General features: G+C 43.7%; 1 protein-coding gene across 1 annotated transcript in view; it reads right to left on the reverse strand.

Moving 5' to 3' along the window:
* Positions 1–26,256, reverse strand: part of LHFPL1 (LHFPL tetraspan subfamily member 1) — a 50,935-nt gene extending 24,679 nt beyond the window's left edge. The window contains exons 1-2 of the mRNA XM_077292447.1: positions 26,125–26,256; positions 17,925–18,601 (exon numbers count right to left, since the gene is read on the reverse strand). Of these exons, the coding sequence (XP_077148562.1) occupies positions 17,925–18,309 (385 nt within the window). The 5' untranslated portion in view covers positions 18,310–18,601; positions 26,125–26,256. The remainder of the gene's footprint in view (positions 1–17,924; positions 18,602–26,124) is intronic.
* Between the last annotated feature and the right edge of the window lie 672 nt (positions 26,257–26,928).

The following is a 26,928-nucleotide window of genomic DNA, read 5'->3' on the forward strand; positions in this document are numbered from 1 at the left end:
CCGCCAGAGCGAGAGTAAACCTCGATGCCATGGATATGTAAATAGTTAACTGTTTGTTTCTCTGCTATTTTGCTGCTAAAACCCGTCCAGGGTTAACTCTTAAAGGGATCCCTTTGTTGACCCGGGATCCCTATTGTTTTTGTTTGTTTTCTATGTTTTTGCACCAGTTATCAAGAACTGCTGAATCATGAACAATGCATGATACAAACTCCTTGTATGTAGTTTGCACCTTCTTAAAGGTGCTCTCTACTGGTTTTACATAAAAGACGGACTCTTTGCGAAGATACGGTTCTTGGAACCTGCACTGGAGTCCTTGCTGCATACGGACTTGCGGCTTGAGAAGTTGCACTACCTCGTAGAGACTTGGTCCTCTCTTAAAGGGGATGTTCACATCTTGCACTTATGTACAGTGTTGCCTTAAGATGCTTAGATGGCAATAATGTCTTGAAAGAAAAAGTAATGATGCTAATATGAAGAAGTTATATGTAGCCAACTAGTTGATTGTAAGAAATGTTTGATAAGGTGTTAGAGAATGAGGACAGAAAGTGAACCCGTACGGGGTTAGTTAGTGAGTCCTCCTAGGAGCCATACAGAGATGGCTCAGTGATCTTAAACTGAAAGAAAAATGATATGTTCTATACTGTGTATAGTAGTGGAAGGACAGTAGGCCCGGGCGGAAAGGGGCGGTCCTGTAACAGAAAGGAGAGGCAGTAGGCCTGGAGCGGGTAGGACAGGCGGTCCTGCAGACTTAAAGTAGGAGAATGTAAAAATGTTCAGTAACCTTATAATGTGATTATAAGAAGGTCTTTAGTGGATTCAGCAGGTACGTCCTTAAAGGCAAAGTTGGATTAGTGTTCAAAATTTTGCACTTAGTAGAATACCCGGTTGGGTAAGGAAAGTTATTTATAGTAAAGTTATTTAAAAGTATTTAACCATGTTTGTAACGTTCAAGTGTCCTCACCTCCCATAAAGGGAAGCTCTGTTAAAAAGTTGACTTGTACTTGCATTTTCAAAATTGCATGTCTTTTTGCTGACATGTATTGTTGTTTTCTTCCCAGTCCAGGAGTACTGGATTTAACCGGGGGGGAGTGCAGCGCCCCAGAGTCCTGGTCGTTGCAGTACTGTGGCTCCGCCGCTAAGGGGGGCTATGGTACGTCTGATGGCACTGAAGGAGTTCATCTGACCAGGTATCACAGACACCAATACATTTCACAGTCTGGCCTCCAGGGGGAGCTAAGGGTTCTATTCATTAGGCCACTCCTCACAGTCTGGTAAAACTGGGGGTTAGGCAGGAAGTTAGTGAGAAAGCTGACTGGGTTGGAACCAGGCAACACCTTGTGGCAGAGGGTGTTGTAGGGGAAGATTCGGTAGGGTCCCTGTCAGGGGTGGGATCCTGACAGAGGCCTGGCAAACGGAGAGAAAGCTACAGGACCGCGCCTGCACTTCATAGCGGCGGTGCCCTAAGAAAGGATAAGAAGCGAGATTTATTGTGCTGAGTGAGAAACGAGATCAACGCAACAGGGAGAAATACCAGTAGGAGTCGTGCTGTTAGACCGAGGCAACATCCTACTGAGGCGTAAATAACCGGTGGCCGGAACGCCGAGGAAGTACAGAGCTCTAAGCATTACTTCAAACCAACGGCAGGGCAGAGAGCTATAGGCTGGCTGTCTCACCTACATCACCTACGCAGACATAGGGGGCAACCTTTGGAGAGGGGCGACTCTAGGGTCCCGGAAGAGCTCCGAGCCTTCCCGTCATACGGGTGCGTCCTACCATAAGATCTGGGGGGCGAGAAGAAGAAGAACATCAGAATCGAGTTGTGAGGGAACACGAGAAACAGACACAACAGTTGTGGGGTACTATCCCGTAAGCACAGCAGGGGAGGACCACAACACACAAGCGCTAGAAGGAAGGCACAGATTTCCACCTGCAACGGGATCTCTGGAGGTGCCATCGGACCGGCCGGACTTGCGCAGCCCGGTTAACCGTATTCCGGACTGAGGACCCAGACGCCTTCAGTAAAGAGGTAAAGAGACTGCAACCTTGTGTCCTCGTTATTAACTGCGACCGGCACTACACCGCACCACTACCACCCACCACATCTATTACTGTACGCCCCTCAGCAGGGTCACGGACCGGGTCTAGCCACCGTGACAACCCCAGAGCAGAGACTCAGAAGCCCGGTACCGGGTACCCCTCGGCCCTGCGGCAGTGGGGGCGCTACATAACCCCTTTCACATGTACAGCACTATGGAATTAATGGTGCTATATAAATAAATAATAATAACAATCAGCATGCACAAGAGACAAATGCACCCTGACAAAAACTAAGCAGCAAAAACTAAGCAAAACCTGCTTTTTGTAAGCAGCTTAAACTTTACATAAAAAAAAACTTTAGCAAAAATGCAAGGTGTGAACATAGCCTAATAGTGACAAGCAATGGAAAATTTCATAGACTTCAAAAACATTGGTTTCCTTTCTTTTTGGTTTTGATAAGCAATGAAGCAAACCCAAAAATGCAGACAGAACAGTGTCCGTAGGGACGGATTAAATCACTGTGAAAGTACGGTTACATGGAAATGTTCTTTTTAGCACCAGAACAAGCTTTTCAATGCACCATTATTTTCTCTGTCCTCTATTGAAATTCTACAGTACACCTACACAATGACAAAGGATAATCCAAGCACAGAGAGGCTAAGTTCATGCCAAGATGTTGAGGAGATAGTATTGCTCCTAGACCTGTTTTCTAAGTGACCTAGTTTTGCTTGTTACGCTATAACTTACTTTAAACTGCCACACATTCAGTCAAATTATCATAAGCATAAATTAGGCCTTTTGGATGCAAAATTTGTAACATGTTATATGCATTTTGTAAAATTAAAACTGCAAGAAAGCTATTTCTGTTGCAATGATCATTACTTTTTTTTTTCTTTTTCTTCGTTTATCATTTTTTTAACACTTTTTTTCGATTCTGGATTGGCTTTTATGCTAAGTCATTCGGCAAGGCTCATTAAAGAGTCCATATTGACTTTTAGGAATGCTACTTCCAATAGGTGGCACTAGAGTTCTAGTAATCTTCCTCTCTGAAGAGGCAATTTGCTTATTTAATTTCCCAGAGGAGCATGTATGGCATATACAGTGGGGGAAATAAGTATTTGATCCCTTGCTGATTTTGTAAGTTTGCCCACTGACAAAGACATGAATAGTCTATAATTTTAAGGGTAGGTTAATTTTAACATTAAGAGATAGAATATCAAAAATAAAATCCAGAAAATCACATTGTATAAATTTATATACATTTATTTGCATTTTGCAGTGAGAAATAAGTATTTGATCCCCTACCAACCATTAAGAGTTCTGGCTCCTACAGACCAGTTAGACGCTCCTAATCAACTCGTTACCTGCATTAAAGACAGCTGTCTTACATGGTCACCTTTATAAAAGACTCCTGTCCGCAGACTCAATCAGTCAGACTCTAACCTCTACAACATGGGCAAGACCAAAGAGCCAAAAAACAAGATCATAGTCCTGCACAAGGCTGGAAAGGGCTACAAAACCATAAGTAAGATGCTGGGTGAGAAGGAGACAACTGTTGGTGCAATAGTAAGAAAAAAGAAGAAATACAAAATGACTGTCAATCGACATCCATCTGGGGCAGCATGCAAAATCTCACCTCGTGGGGTATCATTGATCATGAGCAAGGTGAGAGATCCAACTAAAACTACATGGGGGGAACTTGTTAATGATCTCAAGGCAGCTGAGACCCAGTCACCAAGAAAGCCATTGCTAACACATTACGTCGTAAAGGTTTAAAATCCTACAGTGCCAGTGCAGCGCCCCAGAGTCCTGGTTGCTGCAGTAATGTCGCTCTTCCACCAGGGGGAGTGATATTACGTCTGATGGCATTAAAGGAGTTCACCTTGCCAGGTATCACAAGTCACACACTACACCTCACACTCCAGTCCACCAGGGGGAGCCTTGCTTCTATCTATTAGGGCACTCCTCAAACACGGGTAAAACTGGTGGGTTGGATAGGAAGTGAGTCCGAAGCTGCCTGGGTTTGACCCAGAGAGGACCTGTCAGGCAGACAGGGGGAGAAGGAGGAACATCTGAGCTGCAGACAGAGGGTCCCTGTCAGGGGTGGGATCCTGGCAGAGGCCTAGCATGAGATAGAAAGCTACGGAGCTGCGCCTGCCCCATGTGCGGCAGCATCCTAAGAAAGGACATGAAGAGAAGTGTATTGTGGAGAGTGAGAAACGAAGTAACAGCACAAGGAGATAATACCGTGAGGAGTTCTGCCCCAAGATCGGCAGCCTCCTTCTGAGGCGCATAGCCGTTGGTCGGAACACCGAGGGAGTAATTAACTCTACGCATAACTTCAGAGACCGGCAGGACAGTCAATTCGAAGTTGGCTGCCCGACCTTAATACCTAAGAAGACCCGGTGGCAAATTGTGGGGGTCGGGGCATCTCTAGGGTCCCTACAAACAAGCCCCAGGCTATCCCAGTCATACGGGTTGTCCTATCCATACCATCTGGGGGACAGAGAGAGAGAACATCAGAAACATCTACGAAAGTTGTGAGGACTATCCCGTGGTGCTCAGCAGGGAGGTACTACAACACACAGGCGCTAGTAGGAAGGCTTCAGATTTCCACCTGGTTAAGAGAACTCTGGCTATGCCTTCGGACCAGCCAGACTCTGCCTGCCCTGTGAACGGTACTCTGGACTGTGGATGCTGAAGTCTTCAGTAAAAGGTAAAGAGACTGCAACCTTTGTGTCCTCGTTATTCATTGCGCCTTACATCGTCCACCATCACCACCTACACATCTGGGAAGCCCTGGGGACATACTTCACCTGTGGGAAGGTATACCATCTAGCTGCCATTCCATCACCCCAGCGGACCCCTAGCAGCGTCGGTCACCCTGACCGAATACCACAGGTGGCGTCACGAACACCAGACAAACTTCACCTTTAATTGGACGCCCCTCATGAGGGCCACGGGCCGGGTCGGGCCACCGTGACATCCCCAGAACCGAGACAGAGGGACCCGGTACCGAGTACCCCATTGCCCTTAACGTGGGGGCGCTCCACCTGCAAGGCCCCTTGCTCAAGAAGGCACACGTGCAGGCCCGTCTGAAGTTTGCCAATGAACAACTGGATGATTCTGTGAGTGATTGGTCAAATGAGACAAAAAATTGAGTTATTTAGCATTAACTCAACTCGCCGTGTTTGGAAGAAGAGAAATGCTGCCTATGACCCAAAGAACACAGTCCCCACTGTCAAGCATGGAGATAGAAACATTATGTTTTCGGGGTGTGTCTTTGCTAAGGGCACAGGACTACTTCACCGCATCAATGGTAGAATGTATGAAGCCATGTAACGTAAAATCTTGAGTGACAACTTCCTTCTCTCCACCAGGACTTTAAAAATGGGTTGTGGCTGGGTCTTCAAGCATGACCCAAAACATACAGCCAAAGCAACAAAGGATTGACTCAAGAAGAAGCACATTAAGGTCATGGAGTGGCCTAACCAGTCTCCAGACCTTAATCTCATAGAAAATTTATGGAGGGAGTTGGAGTTCCGAGTTGCCAAGCGACAGCCTCAAAATCTTAATGATTTAGAGATGATCTGCAAAGAGGAGTGGACCAAAATTCCTTCTGACATGTGTGCAAACCTCATCATTAACTACAAAAAACGTATGACTGCTGTGCTTGCCAACAAGGGTTTTGCCACCAAGTATTAAGTCTTGTTTGCCAGAGGGATCAAACACTTATTTCTCTCTGCAAAATGCAAATAAATTTATATCATTTATACAATGTGATTTTCTGGATTTTATTTTTGATATTCTATGTCTCAATGTTAAAATTATCCTACCCTTAAAATTATAGACTGTTTATGTCTTTGTCAGTGGGCAAACTTACAAAATCAGCAAGGGATCAAATACTTATTTTCCCCATTGTAAGTCTCCTCACTCTGACATTATAGGCATGGCTTGTCACTCTCCAGAAGAAGAAACGTTACCCCATAGATCCCATTTTTTTTTTCAAATCCAAAAGCTTCAACTCCCCACCCTTCTCAAAGATATAAAATGAAAGAAATCCTATCACCATGACAATGCTATCTTATCTCCTGTGTTATACATATAGTATTATATAGCATACTCATATACACTCACCGGCCACTTTATTAGGTACACCATGCTAGTAACGGGTTGGACCCCCTTTTGCCTTCAGAACTGCCTCAATTCTTCGTGGCATAGATTCAACAAGGTGCTGGAAGCATTCCTCAGAGATTTTGGTCCATATTGACATGATGGCATCACACAGTTGCCGCAGATTTGTCGGCTGCACATCCCAAAGATGCTCCATACAAGGCAGGATGGATCCATGCTTTCATGTTGTTTACGCCAAATTCTGACCCTACCATCAGAATGTCGCAGCAGAAATCGAGGCTCATCAGACCAAGCAACGTTTTTCCAATCTTCTACTGTCCAATTTCGATGAGCTTGTACAAATTGTAGCCTCAGTTTCCTGTTCTTAGCTGAAAGGAGTGGTACCCGGTGTGGTCTTCTGCTGCTGTAGCCCATCTGCCTCAAAGTTCGACGCACTGTGCGTTCAGAGATGCTCTTAGGCCTACCTTGGTTGTAACGGGTGGCGATTTGAGTCACTGTTGCCTTTCTATCAGCTCGAACCAGTCTGCCCATTCTCCTCTGACCTCTGGCATCAACAAGGCATTTCCACCCACAGAACTGCCGCTCACTGGATTTTTTTTCTTTTTCGGACCATTCTCTGTAAACCCTAGAGATGGTTGTGCGTGAAAATCCCAGTAGATCAGCAGTTTCTGAAATACTCGGACCAGCCCTTCTGGCACCAACAACCATGCCACGTTCAAAGGCACTCAAATCACCTTTCTTCCCCATACTGATGCTCGGTTTGAACTGCAGGAGATTGTCTTGACCATGTCTACATGCCTAAATGCACTGAGTTGCCGCCATGTGATTGGCTGATTAGAAATTAAGTGTTAACAAGAAGTTGGACAGGTGTACCTAATAAAGTGGCCAGTGAGTGTATATAGTATAGCTTGTACATTTCTATGCTTAGGGTAAAGTGGCTCTACTGTGTTCACGTGGCAGTTCTAAATACGACACCTAAAGACAGGCTTTGCCCTAGTTACTCTAAGTATCAGAACCCTGGGGAGCCATGGCCTTCGCTCTTTAACCCCTGAGCAAGGATGTAAACTTACACAGGGACCCTGGTGGTCCTTGTAGTAGTTGCTGACCGGTGAAGGGTGTTGGCAAGAATGGTCAGATTGCTGAGTTAGAATCGAGAGTTACAGACTAGGAACAAAATCTTAAGTCAGAAGAATGGTCAGTAAAAGGGCTGAGATGTTAAACAGGACAAAATACTAGGACTACCAGAGCTGAGCACACTTACAGTGGCATATAAATGTTTGGGGACCTGTGGTCAAAATTACCGTTATTGTGAACAGTTAGGCAAGTTGAAGATGAAATGATCTCTAAAAGGCCTAAAGTTAAAGATGACAAGTTTGCTTCATATTTTAGGCAAAAAATATCTATATATTTTCATCTTTTACGTTTTAAAAGTTACAAAAAAGAAAATGGGCTGATGCAAAAGTTTGAGCTCCCTTGGAGATTTGTGTACTCAGATAACTTTAATCAAGGTTTCAGACCTTAATTAGCCTGTTCGGGTTTTGGCTTGTTCACTATCATCGTTAGGAAAGGCCAGGTGTTGCAAAATTCTGAGCTGTATAAAAACCCAACCTCCTCTAATCTTGTACCAAAAACAGCAGCCATGGGTTTTTCTAAGCAGCTGCCTAGCACTCTGAAAATGAAAATGGTGAAGGACCATAAAGCAGGAGAAGGCTGTAAGAAGATAGAAAAGCATTTTCAAGTTGCCCTTTACTCAGTTTGAAATGCAATTAAGAAATGGCAGTTAACAGGAACAGTGGAGGTCAATATAAGGTCTGGAAGACAAAGCAAATTTTCAATGAGAGTTGCTTGTAATATTGCTAGAGACTCAAATCAGACTCTGAAGTTGTGGTACATTGTTCTATTGTTCAGAGACACCTGATCAAATATGGTCTTCGTGAAAGAGTCATCAGAAGAAAACCTCTCCTGTGTCCTCACCATAAAATTCAGTTTCAAAAATATGCAAAAGAACATGTAAGCAGGCCTCATGCATTTTGGAAACAAGTCCTGTGGACCCATGAGGTTAAAATATAACTCTTTGACCCCGATGATCATAGCTATATGTGTTGAGAAAAAAATCACCAACCATTAAGCATGGGGGTAGATCAATCATGCTTTGGGGATGTGTTGCAGCCAATGGCACGTGGAACATTTCACTCATAGAGGGAGGAATGAATTCAATGAAATTTCAACAAATTGTTGATGCAAACATAGCACCATCTGTAAAAAAAAAGTGAAGTTGAAAAGAGAATGGCTTCTACAAATGGATAATGATCCTAAACACACGTCAAAATCCACAAAAGGCTACCTCAAAAGGCACAAGTTGAATGTTTTACAATGGCCCTCAAAGTCCCCTGATCTGAACATCACTGAAAATCTGTGGCTAGACCTGAAAATAGCAGCACATGCAAGATGTTCCAGGAATCTCACAGAACTGGAAGGATTTTCAAAGGAAGAATGGATGAAAATCCCTCAAACAAGAATTGAAAGACTCTTGTCTGGCTACAAAAAGCAGTTACAAGCTGTGATACTTGCAAAACAGGGTGCTACTAGGTACTAACCATGCAGGGTGCCCAAACTTTTGCATTGGCCCATTTTCCTTTCTGTAATTTCTTAAAATGTAAGAGATGAAAATATTTGTATTTATTATTTTTGCCTAAAATACAAAGAAAATATATCATTATCATTAGAAGTTTTTGAGATAATTTCATCTTAAACTTGCTTAACTGTTCACAATAACAATCATTTTGACCACGGGTGCCCAGACTTTTACATGCCACTGTATGGACAAGATTTAGGCCACATTCAGAATGTGGTCAGTACTTGAAAGGTAAAACCAATAGGACTGCCCTGCAACTGAAGAAGAAGCAGAAGAGGCAAGTACTGAAATGGATGCTACATTTAGGAGTCCACTGGGTGGTCATAATCAGTGAATGACAGCCATCTCTCTATGAATGATAATTCAGGGAAGAATGTCAGTCACTGATTAGGGGTTGCCTGCTTGGTCCACAATCTAAAAGTTACAAGTTACATTAATTTACACAGCTTTTCTTTCCCTAAACCATGATCCTGGCAGATCAGATTGTATTTCCAACCTCATAGGTTCCCTTTAAATAGAGTCTATCATCATAAAATGACTATAGAAACCAAGCACAGCGCCTTGCAGAGGACCTAGCCCTAAAAAAATAACTGCATCTTTACCGCTTATGGAAGACAGATTTTTAATAAGTTCAGTGGGAGCTGTATAATTTTGTCTAATGGCTGCTGTCAGAATTGTATGCTTAAATATTATTACTATACAGGGAATGCTTTTGTAGCACATCGAGCATCCTGTCACATTCCACCTATTAAATAGGACAAAAACCTTATGTAAAATGTGATTTATTTTGTTTTCTTTGGATGCATCTGCAGCGCCCCAGAGTCCTGGTCGCTGCAGTACTGATGCTCCGCCACTAAAGGGAGTGATGGTACGTCTGATGGCACTTAAGGAGTTCACCTGACCAGGTATCACAGACACCAATACACTTCATAGTCTGGCCTCCAGGGGGAGCAAAGGGTACTATGTATTAGGCCACTCCTCACAATCTGGTAAAACTGGGGGTTGGATAGAAAGTTAGACAGAAGCTGACTGGGTTGGAACCAGGCAACATCCTGTGGCAGAGGGTGTTGCAGGGGATGATTCAGGGGGGTCCCTGTCAGGGGTGGGATCCTGACAGAGGCCTAGCGAACAAGAGAGAACATTAAGGAACCGTGCCTGCACTACATCGCGGCGGTATCTGTTATGATCCTTAGTGGTTGAGGATCACGAATTACTCCAGCTAAGTAACAAACATAGGACAAGCTCTAGGGAGGTGGCAAACTGGACTAACCGCAAATCTGAACCTATCCAAACACACTAGAAGTAGCCGGTGAACGTGCCTAAAAAATCCTAGACGTCTCGAGCCAGCCTGAGGAACTAACTACCCCTAGAGAGAAAGAAAGACCTCTCTTGCCTCCAGAGAAATAATCCCCAAAGATATAGAAGCCCCCAACAAATAATAACGGTGAGGTAAGAGGAAGGCACATACACAGGGGTGAAAACAGATTCAGCAAATGAGGCCCACTAATACTAGATAGCAGAAAATAGTAAGGGGTCTGTGCGGTCAGTAAAAAACCCTAACAAAATATCCACACTGAGATTTCAAGAACCCCCGCACCAACTAACGGTGTGGGGGGAGAAACTCAGTCCCCTAGAGCAACCAGCAAGCGAGGAGATCCCATCTTAGCAAGCTGGACAAGAAACATGATGAATGCTGATAATCAAAAAATGAATGGACAAAAACTTAGCTTGTCTTGGAGAGGCTGGGAGCAAGGTAATAACAAGGAATCTGAAGAGCACTGAATACATTGATAGCAGGCAAGGAACTGAGTATCCAGGTGAGTGAAATAGGAAACGAACCAAGGATAACGAACCAGCTGATGCAGCCAACCTGCAGAAGACAACACTACACAGTACCGCCCGTGACCACTAGAGGGAGCCCAAAAATAGAGTTCACAACAGTACCCCCCCTTGAGGAGGGGTCACCGAACCCTCATCAAGACCCCCAGGGCGATCAGGATGAGCCGTGTGGAAGGCACGAACCAAATCGGCCGCATGAACATCAGAGGCGACAACCCAGGAATTATCCTCCTGACCATAGCCCTTCCACTTCACCAAATACTGAAGCCTCCGTCTAGAGATACGAGAATCCAAAATCTTCTCCACCACGTACTCCAATTCACCCTCGACCAGCACCGGAGCAGGAGGGTCAACAGAAGGAACCACAGGTACCACATACCTCCGCAACAAAGACCTATGGAACACATTATGAATGGCAAACGATGCTGGGAGATCCAAACGAAAAGACACCGGGTTAAGGATTTCCAAGATCTTATAAGGACCGATGAAGCGAGGCTTGAATTTAGGAGAGGAGACCTTCATAGGAACATACCGAGAAGACAGCCACACCAAATCCCCAACACGAAGTCGGGGACCCACACCGCGGCGGCGGTTGGCAAAGCGCTGAGCCTTCTCCTGTGACAACCTCAAATTGTCCACCACATGGTTCCAAATCTGCTGCAACCTATCCACCACAGAATCCACCCCAGGACAGTCAGAAGACTCAACCTGACCCGAAGAAAAAGAGGATGGAAACCAGAATTGCAGAAAAAAGGCGAAACCAAAGTAGCAGAAATAGCCCGATTATTAAGGGCAAACTCGGCCAATGGCAAAAAAGTCACCCAATCATCCTGATCAGCAGAAACAAAACATCTCAAATAAGTTTCCAACGTCTGATTAGTTCGCTCGGTTTGGCCATTAGTCTGAGGATGGAAGGCCGACGAAAAAGATAAATCAATGCCCATCTTAGCGCAAAAAGTCCGCCAAAACCTGGACACAAACTGGGATCCTCTATCAGACACAATATTTTCAGGAATGCCGTGCAAGCGAACCACATTCTGAAAAAATAGAGGAACCAAATCGGAGGAGGAAGGCAACTTAGGCAAGGGCACCAAATGGACCATCTTGGAAAAAACGATCACACACCACCCAGATGACAGACATTTTCTGAGATACTGGAAGATCCGAAATAAAATCCATGGAAATGTGCATCCAAGGCCTCTTCGGGACAGGCAAAGGCAAAAGTAAACCGCTGGCACGAGAACAGCAAGGCTTAGCCCGAGCACAAATCCCACAAGACTGCACAAAGGAACGCACATCCCACGACAAGGAAGGCCACCAGAAGGACCTAGCCACCAAATCTCTGGTACCAAAAATCCCAGGATGACCCGCCAACACCGAAGAATGAACCTCGGAAATAACTCTGCTGGTCCATCTATCCGGAACAAACAGTCTCTCTGGTGGACAACGGTCAGGTCTATCCGCCTGAAATTTCTGCAGCACCTGTCGCAAATCTGGGGAAATGGCAGACAAAATCACTCCCTCTCTGAGAATACCAGCCGGCTCAGAAACTCCCGGAGAGTCAGGCACAAAACTCCTAGAAAGTGCATCAGCCTTCACGTTCTTCGAACCAGGCAGGTATGAGACCACAAAGTTGAAACGGGAGAAAAACAGCGACCAACGAGCCTGTCTAGGATTCAGGCGCTTGGCAGATTCGAGGTAAATCAGGTTTTTGTGATCAGTCAAGACCACCACACGATGTTTAGCTCCTTCGAGCCAATATCACCACTCCTCAAATGCCCACTTCATAGCCAACAACTCCCGATTACCAACATCATAATTCCGCTCGGCAGGCGAAAACTTTCTTGAAAAGAAAGCACATGGCTTCATCACAGAGCCATCAGAGCTTCTCTGCGACAAAACAGCCCCTGCTCCAATCTCAGAAGCATCAACCTCGACCTGGAAGGGGAGAGAGACATCTGGCTGACATAAGACTGGAGCTGAAGAAAACCGGTGCTTCAGTTCCCGAAAGGCCTCCACGGACGCAGGAGACCAATTAGTCACATCAGAACCCTTCTTGGTCAAATCCGTCAAAGGTTTAACCACGCTAGAAAAATTAGCGATGAAACGACGGTAAAAATGAGCAAAACCCAAGAACTTCTGAAGACTCTTAACAGACGTAGGCTGAGTCCAGTCATGAATAGCCTGGACCTTGACTGGGTCCATCTCCACAGTAGAAGGAGAAAAAATAAAACCCAAAAAGGAGACCTTCTGTACTCCGAAGAGGCATTTTGAGCCCTTCACAAATAAAGCATTAGCACGCAGGACCTGAAACACCATCCTGACCTGCTTCACATGGGACTCCCAATCATCAGAAAAGACTAAAATGTCATCCAGATAAACAATCATAAATTTATCCAGATATTCTCGGAAGATGTCATGCATGAAGGACTGAAACACAGAAGGAGCATTAGAGAGTCCAAAAGGCATCACTAAGTACTCAAAATGGCCTTCGGGCGTATTAAATGCTGTTTTCCATTCATCTCCCTGCTTAATGCACACAAGGTTATACGCACCACGGAGATCTATCTTAGTGAACCAACTGGCACCCTTAATCCGAGCAAACAAATCAGACAATAGTGGCAAAGGATACTGAAATTTGACTGTGATTTTATTCAGAAGACGATAATCTATACAAGGTCTCAAAGAACCGTCCTTCTTGGCCACAAAAAAAAATCCTGCACCAAGAGGGGAAGAGGATGGGCGAATATGTCCCTTCTCCAAAGACTCCTTTATATAACTCCGCATCGCGGCATGCTCTGGTATAGACAAATTAAAAAGTTGTCCCTTAGGGAATTTACTACCAGGAATTAAATTTATAGCACAGTCATAATCCCTATGAGGGGGCAGGGCACTGGACCTGGGCTCATTAAATACATCCTGGTAGTCAGACAAAAACTCAGGGACCTCAGAAGGAGTGGAAGAAGCAATAGACACCAACGGAGTATCGCCATGAATTCCCTGACAACCCCAACTTGACACAGACATAGCTTTCCAATCTAAAACTGGATTATGAGCCTGCAGCCATGGCAGACCCAAAACGACAACATCATGCAAATTATGCAGAACGAGAATACGAATCACCTCCTGATGTACGGGAGTCATGGACATGGTCATTTGCGTCCAATACTGAGGCTTATTCTCAGCCAATGGCGTAGCATCAATTTCCCTCAGAGGAATAGGAAATTCCAAAGGCTCCAGGACAAAACCACAGCGCATGGCAAACGACAAATCCATCAGATTCAGGGCAGCACCCGAATCCACAAAAGCCAGAACCGGGTAGTACGACAAAGAACAAATCAAAGTAACAGACAAAATAAATTTAGGCTGTATCGTACCAATGGTGACAGGTTTAGCGATTTTTTTTAAACGTTTAGAGCATGCTGAGATAACATGAGTAGAATCACCACAGTAAAAGCACAACCCATTTTGACGTCTATGACTTTGTCGCTCAATTCTGGTCAGAGTTCGGTCACATTGCATAGACTCAGGTCTCTGTTCAGAAAATACCGCCAAAGGATGAACAGATTCGCGCTCCCGCAAACGCCGATCAACCTGAATGGCTAAAGCCATAGAATCACTCAGACTTGTAGGGGTGGGAAACCCCACCATAACATTCTTAACGGCCTCAGAAAGACCTTCTCTGAAATTTGCAGCCAGGGCACACTCATTCCATTGAGTAAGCACCGACCATTTCCGAAATTTTTGACAATACACCTCTGCTTCATCCAGACCTTGAGAGATAGCCAGCAACGCTTTTTCTGCCTGATTCTCAAGATTAGGCTCTTCATAAAGCAGTCCAAGAGCCAGAAAAAATGCATCTACATTAAGCAATGCAGGATCTCCTGGCGCCAGAGAGAAGGCCCAATCTTGAGGGTCGCCGCGCAACAAGGAGATAACAATTTTAACTTGCTGAGCGGAATCACCAGAGGAACGAGGTCTCAGAGACAGAAATAACTTACAATTATTTTTAAAATTCTGAAACCTAGATCTATTTCCAGAAAACAACTCAGGAATGGGTATCTTTGGTTCTGACATAGGGCTATGAATAACAAAATCCTGAATACTTTGCACCCGTGCAGTAAGATGATCCACACTAGAAGTCAGAGTCTGAATATTCATGTCTGCAGCTAAGCTCAAAACCACCCAGAGTTCAAGGGGATGAAAGAAACTAAACAGACTGCAGCAAAGGAAAAGCAGGAAAAAAAAAAAAAAATGTACTCAGGTCTTTTTTTTATCCCACTTCTGCGATGCATTAAACACTTTTTTTGGCCTGCTATACTGTTATGATCCTTAGTGGTTGAGGATCACGAATTACTCCAGCTAAGTAACAAACATAGGACAAGCTCTAGGGAGGTGGCAAACTGGACTAACCGCAAATCTGAACCTATCCAAACACACTAGAAGTAGCCGGTGAACGTGCCTAAAAAATCCTAGACGTCTCGAGCCAGCCTGAGGAACTAACTACCCCTAGAGAGAAAGAAAGACCTCTCTTGCCTCCAGAGAAATAATCCCCAAAGATATAGAAGCCCCCAACAAATAATAATGGTGAGGTAAGAGGAAGGCACATACACAGGGGTGAAAACAGATTCAGCAAATGAGGCCTACTAATACTAGATAGCAGAAAATAGTAAGGGGTCTGTGCGGTCAGTAAAAAACCCTAACAAAATATCCACACTGAGATTTCAAGAACCCCCGCACCAACTAACGGTGTGGGGGGAGAAACTCAGTCCCCTAGAGCAACCAGCAAGCGAGGAGATCCCATCTTAGCAAGCTGGACAAGAAACATGATGAATGCTGATAATCAAAAAATGAACGGACAAAAACTTAGCTTGTCTTGGAGAGGCTGGGAGCAAGGTAATCACAAGGAATCTGAAGAGCACTGAAAACATTCATAGCAGGCAAGGAACTGAGTATCCAGGTGAGTGAAATAGGAAACGAACCAAGGATAACGAACCAGCTGATGCAGCCAACCTGCAGAAGACAACACTACACAGTACCGCCCGTGACCACTAGAGGGAGCCCAAAAATAGAGTTCACAACAGGTATCTCAAGAAAGGACAAGAAGCGGGGTTTATTGTGATGAGTGAGAAACGAGATCATAGCAAAAAGGAGATAACACCAGTAGGAGTCGTGCTGTAAGATCGAGGCAACATCCTACTGAGGCGCGTAGCCGGTGGCCGGAACGCCGAGGAAGTATTGGGCTCCAAGCATTACTTCAAGCCAACGGCAGGACAGTTAATTATAGGTTGGCTGTCTCACCTAAATCACCTAAGCAGACATAGGGGGCAACTGTGGGAGAGGGGCATCACTAGGATCCCGGAAGAACTCCAGGCCTACCCGTCATACGGGTGCGTCCTATCCATATCATCTGGGGGACGGAGAAGAACATCAGAATAGACATAAGTTGTGGGAAAGGACATCAGAAACAGACACAACAGTTGTGAGGACTATCCCATGGTGCTCAGCAGGGAAGGACTACAACACACAGGCGCTAGAAGGAAGGCACAGATTTCCACCTGCAAAGGGAACTCTGGAGGTGCCATCGGACCGGCCGGTCTCAGACGACAGCCCTGTTAACCGTACTCCGGATTGAGGATCTTGAAGCCTTCAGTAAAGAGGTAAAGAGACTGCAACCCTGTGTCCTCGTTATTCACTGCGAACTGCACCACGCACCACCATCTACACCTTTCATTGGACGCCCCTTAGCAGGGTCACGGACCGGGTCTAGCCACCGTGACAACCCCAGAACTGAGACAGAGAGGCCCGGTACCGAGTACCCCGCGGCCCTGCATCTGGGGGCGCTCCACATCCTTTCTAATTTTCTGCACAACTGATCTATATTGATGGGCCCAATTATGCATAAAATAATGGTATACTCACAGTGTTTTTTGGTATTTGAAATTTTAAATCTGCATCCAAAGTGCCCCAAACTACCTCTGATTGTTTTCAATGTAAAATCTGCAGTGCGGCCAATTTATATGCAGCAGAACGGAAAAAGGCACTTCGAAAAGTGACCTGGTCCTTTAGGAAGAAGTAGAATTTGCCTCATTCAAATCTGCAGCAGAAATCTAAAGATCAGCCTTGGACATCTGATATCGAGTCCACCACGAATACACGCTGGATTTGTTCTATGGGAAAATTCACCAAATGAATGAAACTTGTAACTCCGCATTTTTGCAGTGCTTTTTTCTGCAGCTGAAACCTGCTGTTTTGGCAGGAAAAATGCTGTGTTCAAAATGCAGGTTTTGCTGTGGTTATGTTGGGTATTTTGAACTCTTTTTTTTTTAGCTGCTCTTATTGGGTGTGAACTATATGTGTGATTTATTTACAGTACATGTTTAAAGCTATGTGCACACGATGCAGATTTGGTGCAGATTTAGTGCAGAACTGCAGCGTTTTTTTCTGCTGCAGAAACGCTGCAGAACTGCACTGTGATTTACAGTACAATGTAAATCAATGTGAAAAAAAAAGCTGTGCACATGGCTCAGAAAAATCCGCACAGAAACGCTGCAGATTTCAAAGAAGTGCATGTCACTTCTTTTGTGTGTTTCTGCAGCGTTTCTGCACCCCTCCATTAATAGAAATCCGCAGTGGTAAAAACTGTAGAAAATCCGCGCAAAAAACGCATCAAAACCACACAAAAAACGCATCAAAAACGCAGCTGCGGATTCTGCCAGGAGATGCAGATTTTGTGCAGAAAATTCTGCATCCAAATCTGCAACGTGTGCACACAGCCTAATAGATGTAGTTTTATTCACCAAAAATGCATCAAAAAGTGGAGCAAAACCTGATTGTTGCATTTTTGTGCAAAAATTTTTTTACACTTTCTCATTGCTTTCTATGGTGAAAAAATGCTGCAAAAACACTGAAAGAATTGACATACTGCATATCTAAAAAATGCTGCAGTTCTCAAATTCAATCTGAAAAAAAAGAAGCTTGTACATGAGATTTCTGAAATCTGACAAAAATGCTGCATGTGAACGTAGTCCTAATGTAAGTTTCCATCATTTTTTTCAGTTAGTATTTGGTTCAGGTCTTTTTTTAACTGTGTGTTCTTAACTATTTTTGTAATTATTGAACCTGCATGTTTTGCACCCCCCATATTATTATGCCTATACTCAGCCCTACATCTACAATACATAAATATTAAGTTTATGCTGCATAAATATTAGTCTTGGCATTTATTAAATCAATAGAGAGAATTGCCCCATGTATATACAGTAGGCAGTTTACTTACCTCCAATAAACTGTATAGCTCCTTGGACTCTACCAGTCATTCTGGAGATGAGATCCCCGATACAACAGCCAAGGATGGCAGCTAAAGACACTAAAAGGAGTAAAGCGCAACCAATGCCCGTCACAAGGGTGCAGATCTGCCATGACAGACTTGGAATGGCGCTAAAGCTGGCATATCTTCCACATTCTTCCACCATCACCAAGCTCTTCTCATCAGCTTGAGCAGGATAAGTACAGCGCCGGAAAGTGCTGAATGAAACTGGTTTTCCCATTTGGAAGCCATACAGCCAATAAGGCATGAAGAAACTGGTGCAGCTGGCAGCAGCCGATAGAAAAGACAGAAGCGCCCAGAGGGCACCAAGTAGTGTCAGACTGCTTGCCATCATTCACAGAATTTCAGATCCTTAGAACAAGAGTTGGCATTGTTAGAGAACTTGATCTGCAATCATTTGTCTTTGCTTGTTCCTAGTGTTACACAACAATCTTCTCTTCCACTTTTTTGTTTCTTCATCTGAATGTCGGATCTTGAAGAATTTGAAAGTTATAAAGAACTTATGATATCTATTCTTCACCACCTGATTGTTGTCACTTCATCGCAATCTTGGAGACTTTGGTGGTGGATCTTCTCCCCAGCGCTCTACTGTGAACTGTTTTATTGTAATCACGAACAGACTCTTCCTGTTGAGGAGAAATATAAGGACAATGGGTTAAATGACTGCTTAGTCACACAGAGGAGCATTAGCTGCAGGTGCAGTCTCTATAGGAGCAGTCAGACTAATATACTGTATACTCTTTATTATACTCCGAGGGGAGTCACCATGTGTCGTTTGGCGTTACCGCAGGGAAATGTCTTACTTCCTCTTGCAATGATTACGTTGGATCAAAATGTCGTTAAAAGTCCTTTTATAATTCCAAGAGTTAGAAATGGTTAGCAATGCTATGATATAATGCAGAGGTCCCAAAAATGCTGTTCTTAGGAAGTCAACAGCCCATATCCCTTATTACCCAAAAGCCAGCTCTTCTAGAATAAACTTAAACATCCCTCACTTTATAGCCCAGATTTCTTACATTCTTCTCTTGAGTTTTCACAAGTAATTACAGTTTTGGTTATTTTTTATTCAATTTTACTGCAGGTTATCTTTGCCATATATTATACTTTGTTTAAAGATCTGAAATAATAAAAAAGCATACCTCCAGTGAAATATAAAAAATTCACAATGCTCTTTGATCCTCGTGTCCAGCAGTTATGTAATTTACTTGGATAGCTTAAAGCAAATCTTCAATTTTTTTAAGACCATGACGCTTTTCCATCTCATTAGCAATAGGAGCCATTTTTTTTATAATTTAATCTTCCACTGCATAGAGATAACATTAAAATCAACAAGCGTGGTGCATGTAGACACTCCTGTGCTTGGGAGTTTACTGAATACTATCTTATTTTTGAGTTGAAGAGGTTGTACCAGCTCGAGACAGAAGTCTGCAGACATTCTATGTGACATCAGGGCAGCGGGGTACTCGGCACAGGGTCCGATTGCTGTTAAAGACGATGTCACGTGGCTGTGACCCGGTCCGTGGCCCTGGGACTCAATTAAAGGGGAACGGTCTTTAAAGGGAATTGTGATAAAGTCTGTCGTGATGCCACCTGTGGAGTTCGGTCAACAGGGGGACCGACGCTGCTTTAAAGGGGCCCTCTGGGGGATGTTGTTGCAGCAATGATGGTGACGCTTTCCACAGGTGAAGCGGGGTCCCCAGGGCTCCCAAGGTGTATGGCGATGATGGTGTATGCCAGTCAATGAGTAAAGGACACCATTGCAGTCTTTACCTGGTTTACTGAAGATGTACCAGGCCTCAGTCCAGGGTACCGGCAACAGGTACAGAAGGAGTTCAGGCAGCCCGGAAACAAGTGAAATCCCCTTGGCAAGTCAGGTTGGAGCCTTCCACTTTGCGCTCGCTATAAGTCCCTTGCTGCCTGAAGTGTCCTAACAAGGTCCTGATTCTTTCCCCTGTCCTGGGACATGTACGTGTATGGTAGGCAGCTTGAGCAGTTCCTTCTGGGGTCTCTGCATGGTGACTCCAGGCTCCAGAATGCTGCTGTACCACAGGCTAAATTTGGGCAATTTACGTGTAGTTCTGTGCCCTCCGGTTCTGCTATGGGGCTTGCAGCTCCCCGTAGCCTCGGGCTCCCGATTCCCGGTTTCTGCGCTGTGGCTCTGAGGGTGCCCAGTCACAGTTCCCCTCTGAGCCCTGTTTGTCTCTCCTCTGCTCCTTCCCTCTGTAGCTCCACCATATTCAACCCTTCAGGTTATCGCTCTTTCCAGAGGCTGCAGCTCCCACGTGGCTGCCAGGCCTCTTCGTCTGTTCCAGATGTCCTTCCGTCTCAGTGTCTCTCTCCAACTGAACTTGTCCACTGTCTCTCTCAGACTGGCTAACTTCTCCTCCAGGTCAGGATACATATAGCTCAGGGAAGCTCCCCTGAATCCAGGTCCTGAGCTCCCCCTCCTGGCCTAGATTTGAAATGAGTTGCATGTGAGTGCCTTAACTGGTAAAATGAAATTCCCATTGCCTCCAAGCATGATATCGCCCTCCCCGAAAGGAAGACAACAGCACTGTAACAACCGGTCCCCTGGGGTGTTACATACACATGCTGTCATGATTTACTGGTATTTCCCATGATAGCTGGAGGTCATGTGAGAGCATGTATCCAATTTGTATACTTGCAGTAATGTGCAGACTAGATGTGCTTGGATTCTCTCAATAGGCGTGAATGGAGAGACCTGGATGAGTCTAGTCTGCTTGTGACCGCAAATTACGTACAATCAGTCATGAGCTGCTGCCTACCCACATGCTGAATACCGGGGAATAGTAGCAGCATACGCACCACGTGCAGTCACAATTCAGGACTCTGCAGTCACATGGAATGTCTGCAGACTTTTGGTTCATGCTTAGACAAACACTTTTAACTGAAAAATAAGTATTGCATGCAGTAAGCCGCCAAGCATAGTAGAGACTACATATAGCCAAGCTTGTTACTTTAAGTGTCATGCTTAAGCAATGGAATTGACTGCAGACTTTTGTCCCAAACAAGACCAAAAAAAAGACAATGTGTGCATATACCCTAATGAAAATAAATAAGTACAAAAGCAACTGCATTAAATAACACAGGGTATTTAGTAAACACTGTTTTGGATCATAAAAAGCATAAAGCTGTCCCATCGCAACAAGGTATACCCAACTGGGACAGTAACTACACTCTCTAATGTTAAAACCTACCTAGTGTGAACAGTGGCAGAAAGTCAGTGGCAGAGACTTTTGTCCCAAGCCGCACAATCCCTTTAAATGGATTTCAGCATGCAACTTCTTCTAGGGGCGTGTGGCCAATATGCTATATTTTGCCTCTATGCCTATGCAGGAAATGTGGAGCTTATATCAGGAAACAAAACTCTACCACTACTACTACGGGAAGGGTATAGAAGACACATTCAGCACAGAATGTGACGCCTACTTACCTGACATATTGGTATTCTCGTGTTCGTATTTACAAGAATGAGGCTGAATTCACATTTGCGCCGGAGGCTCCACGGCAGATTCCGTCGGAAGTGTCAAAGTAATTAATGGACTCTGTAATGGAACCCAACAGACCCTATTGTGGGTCAGAGTCCATTATATTGTAGTTCAATTTCAGTTTTCTGTTTCCGTGATGGAACAGAAAACTGAAATATGGCAACTAAGCCGTACAAAGTTATGTCTACTACAAAGCAAATCAGACACAGAGTCATTAATTCTGTTTCAAGTTACTTCATCAACAAAGGAGGTATGGGAACTGGAAGGAAACTTATTACCACACCCGGGTCGGCTTTTGTTGTCCTCATCAACTTAGGTGTGGTAATAGCACTGAATATTAGCACATCCCTTACCTACAATTGTCTTTATCCTCTGTAACATTCAGAAGGTTACAAAAGAGACATATTCAGAGCTTGATGGCCATTTAATAACTATTTCTTGTCATCTGTTCACCTTCATGTATAATAGTTGTCACTATTTTTATGTTTCTTAGGCCGGGGTCACACTAGACCGTAATACGGACGAGTGCTATGCGATAAAAAATCGCATAGCACTCGGCCCAATGTTAATCTATGGTGCAGCTCCCATCATCCGATATTTTCTCCACCGTATTTCGGATCCGAGGGAACTCGCATCAGGCTGCGATTGTCAGCGTATCTCGGCCGAGACTCGCCAATGAAAGTCTATGGTGCGAGAAAAAATCGGATTACACACGGAGCATGCGTGTGCATTGCGAGAAATACGCAGCGGTGTTCTATAGAAAAGCCGGTAATTCAATTGCCGGCTTTGCATTTCTCCTTCACAAACCCGACAGGATATGAGACATGGTTTTCATACAGTAAACCATCTCATATCCCCATTTTTTTTGCATATTCCACACTACTAATGTTAGTAGTGTGTATGTGCAAAATTTGGCCGCTGTAGCTGCTCAAATAAAGGGTTAAATGGCGGAAAAAATTGGCGTGGGCTCCCGCGCAATTTTCTCCGCCAGAGTAGTAAAGCCAGTGACTGAGGGCAGATATTAATAGCCAGGAGAGGGTCCATGGTTATTGGCCCCCCCGTGGCTAAAAACATCTGCCCCCAGCCACCCCAGAAAAGGCACATCTGGAAGATGCGCCTATTCTGGCACTTGGCCACTCTCTTCCCACTCCCGTGTAGCAGTGGGATATGGGGTAATGAAGGGTTAATGCCACCTTGCTATTGTAAGGTGACATTAAGCCAGATTAATAATGGAGAGGCGTCAATTATGACACCTATCCATTATTAATCCAATTGTTTGAAAGTGTTAAAAAACACACACACACATGATTTAAAAGTATTTTAATGAAATAAACAGCGGTTGTTTTAATATTTTATTGCTCTCTCATTCCATTTTCAGACCCTCGCTTGGCAAAACAATAAACACACAAGATACATACCCTCTCTGATGAACTGTCACGTCCCACGAAGTAATCCATCTGGTGGGGGCAGATGTTTTTAGCCACGGGGGGGGGCCAATAACCATGGACCCTCTCCTGGCTATTAATATCTGCCCTCAGTCACTGGCTTTACCATTCTGGCGGAGAAAATTGCGCGGGAGCCCACGACAATTTTTTCCGCCATTTAACCCTTTATTTGAGCAGCTACAGCGGCCAAATTTTGCACATACACACTACTAACATTAGTAGTGTGGAATATGCAAAAAAAAGGGGATATGAGATGGTTTACTGTATGTAAACCATGTCTCATATCCTGTCGGGTTTGTGAAGGAGAAATGCAAAGCCGGCAATTGAATTACCGACTTTTCACAGATATCGCGCTGAATGAAATATAAATACAGAATATATATATATGTGTCTCAATGACATATCTATATATATATATATATACTGTATATATGTTTTCCCGAACATTTGAGCACATAAATCCATTAGATGTCGGTTTTGCAAGCCTGCGCGAAAATCTCGCAGTACGGATGCCATACGGATGTCACACGGATGTCACACGGATCATTTGATGCGAGGAAATCGCATCCTCGCACTGCACACGGATCACTGTTTTTGAAACATTTGTGCGATTCTCGGCCGTGAAAAACGGACCGTTTTTTTATACGTTAAGTGTGTCCCCGGCCTTACCAATGGTTCAGTAACACTACAATGTGCTCTGGACAATTCTCTGGACAATTCTGCAGCTATAGATCTTCACTTTATGTACATTTTCTTTAGATGCCTTGCATTGATGATTTAACATCAGAAACAAATATCTGACAAGTTAAATTTTACTAAGTTAAATGGCATCGGATATATCTGAAAGTCATTTATCTATGTGTCGAAAATAAGAGAAAATAGTTTTATCTAACTTTTACACCCTGGCTCCCATGTGATAAAAGGAAGAAAGGCAGCTGATGTATAGTCTAAGGGTATGTGCACACATTGCGGATTTTGCTGCGGATCCGCAGCTTTCCATGCGTTGTACAGTACCATGTAAACCTATGGAAAACCAAATCTGCAGTGCTCATGCTGCGGAAAATACCGCGCGGAAACATAGCGTTATTTATTCCGCAGCATGTCAATTCTTTGTGCGGATTCCGCAGTGGTTTACACCTGCTCCTCAATAGGAATCCGCAGGTGTAAAACCGCAGGTGGAACCTACACAAAATCCGCAAAAAAATCGCGGTAAATCCACGGTAATTCCGCAGGTAATCCTCAGCGCAGTTTACCTGCGGATTTACCAAAATCATTCCAGAAAAATCAGCAGAGTAATCTGCAGCGTGTGCACGTGGTCTAAGGGTCTGTAGTCTGCACAGAGACCGCCAATACAATACAACAAAATAGTTAAGTGGGCATACATGACTAGAGCGCCATGCTACTGTTCTCTTCTGCAAGCCATGGCATAACCCAATCACTCAATGATGGGTTTATTGGCACAAACAGAAAACAGAAGAGATTTTCCTTCTATTTCTATAACACAAGACATTCTATAAGACATTCTCTTTTGTATATACCCTAATGGATGTCACCAGGGTTGCAAGTTGACAGTTCATGGTCACAAATGCAGATTCACATGAAACCAATTATTAGATGTGTTATTAAAGGGAATCTGTCAGCAGGTTTTTGCTATATAATCTAAGAGCTCCATAATGTAGGAGCAGAGGCCCGATTACAGGGATGTGTCACTCACTGGGCTGTGTTTTGTTGTTTCAATACAATCAGTATTTTATCAGCAGGAGATTATCACTGCAGGACAACTGACATCGTGCCTCCTAGTCCAGCCACGCCCCCAGCACTGATTAGCAGCTCTGTGTCACTATACAATGTACACAGAGAGCTGTGGTGTGTCAGAGTTATACACAGCTCAACAACCGAGATCTGCAGCAGAGAAAACTGTGACTTTATCACAACTGCTGCACCCAGTAAACTAAGTGATACATCACTGGAATCAGGGTCTCTGTCCATATCTCATGGTACTGTAAGATTACATAGAAAACCTGCTGACATATTCCCTCTAAAGGAACTTACTTTGTATAAAAAATACTTTATTGGGCAATCTTTCTAGTCTATATGACTTTACTGTACTCAAAACTGACTACTAAGAAAGTATCAAATACTTTGGCAAGATGAAACATGATCCAAACTACTAAATGAAAATAAAGCAAAATAGTATCAAAATACGTCTATTAATGTTTGCAAGAATTGTTTCCTTAATAATCTTTGTGCGTCCAAGGTTGACTCAGCCAGAACCCTCATTACCAATGTAGAAACTCCTGGTAATGAGACTAACGTTCGCATATAGAAATAAATGCTTGCTTTGGGGGCACAGTATCAGAGAATTATGTAACAGCTCTCCATTCCAACATCCCTTGCAGCACTGCAGGATTATTACAAGGCTGCACCCACTTGTAAATGAAGCCGTTGCGATAATTCATTTTAATAGGGGATTGCTGCTGTAGTTATACAATTCCTTAATATTGGTCAAGTGTCTCCAATTTGGAGCATTGCTTAAATCCTCTGCGCACACTCACCTCAAAGATGCCTGAAACACAAAAGTAACTTTATTTGTTTTACATAAAATGTAAATATTATTTAAGTGTATACATATATTTAAAATATAAAATAATAAACGTAAACCCGGAATGATCTCTTACTAATGCATGTATCCTTAAAATGCAGAACCCAAGTGACTCCAACTCCACACTCACATTTTTATATGATGAGAAGTTAATAAAATAACAATTATCATACCGGAGGACTCGAATGAGAATTCTAATGATTTTACACTATTAAAATAAGATTTAGTTCATTGAGCAAACATTAAAGAAGCATTTAAGCTACTAGTAAAAAATTCATCCGAAACCATTAGTTAATTTCTATTTTAACCCAAAGCTCCCCCTGGGTTTGCTGTCTAAGGACATCACATATTAATGCAGTATAGACCATAATGGTAATTGCATTTACATTGACCTCGAAGGAATACATAGATTTTAAATGTCAAAATTACATTTTGCACCATTTATGTAAATTATATATCAGAGAGTTTTTTCAATGTAGGGTATTCCAGGTTATTCGTGCCCACAAGAATGAGTTGGTTTTATATGATTGCAATAAGCATGCTGAATAAAGTCTAGAAGAATTAATGAAGGTGAAGGAATGTTCTGTTCTTACCACACAGATAGAAGGACTGTGGCTTCCTGGGCACTTCAGGATCTTCTGGCGAGTTTTCCTGAAGCAGTCAATTCACTTTACACAGAGAGGTGGAGTTTATTATCACAGAATCCAGTAAGCTACAAATATAATTTTAGAAGGTGCATCAGACAGTAATGAATATTCACCCCAAGGAATCGGCCTTCCTTATTGCAGGTAATAAACATTAAGGAGTGATTCTATCATCAGAACCTTGTAATAAAGCTTAGCCAATAATCCTGCACCTTCCTTGCAGACTTTGCCTCCAAATCTGCATTTACCGACCATGCATACATAGTCCCAATATACTGTATGCTACAGCCGTATAGCAATGCTTAGAGGGGAAAAAGCCCCCATAATGAAAACGCAGCAGGATATTTTGAATCCATTATTGTATGCGTACCAAGATGGATAACCTTTAAAAGGGTTGTCTGGTTTTAAGCTACACGTCAGCATTCACTCTACGTACTTCTGAATCCTCACATTGTGCACCTTGTGCGCTGTGAGGATTCTCCATTGCTTATAGAATGCTCCTGGTCACATTCCGACTAGACTGTTCCCATCGCTTGAGACCATGCACGTCTAGTCACAATGTGGCCGAAAATATTCATATTGCATTCTTGTGTTCACATGACTGCCCACTCCCACTGCCGGCATCAGAGAAACAACCACACAGTGAGTAATACACAGGATGTGAGGATTCACAAGTCTGCAGTCACATAGTAGGACTAAATAGGCTAAAAAGGATATTATCTTCTGATGTGTTTTACAAGTGTAAATGAACCC

This window comes from Ranitomeya variabilis, chromosome 2 (assembly GCF_051348905.1).
Source record: "Ranitomeya variabilis isolate aRanVar5 chromosome 2, aRanVar5.hap1, whole genome shotgun sequence".
NCBI lineage: Eukaryota > Metazoa > Chordata > Amphibia > Anura > Dendrobatidae > Ranitomeya > Ranitomeya variabilis.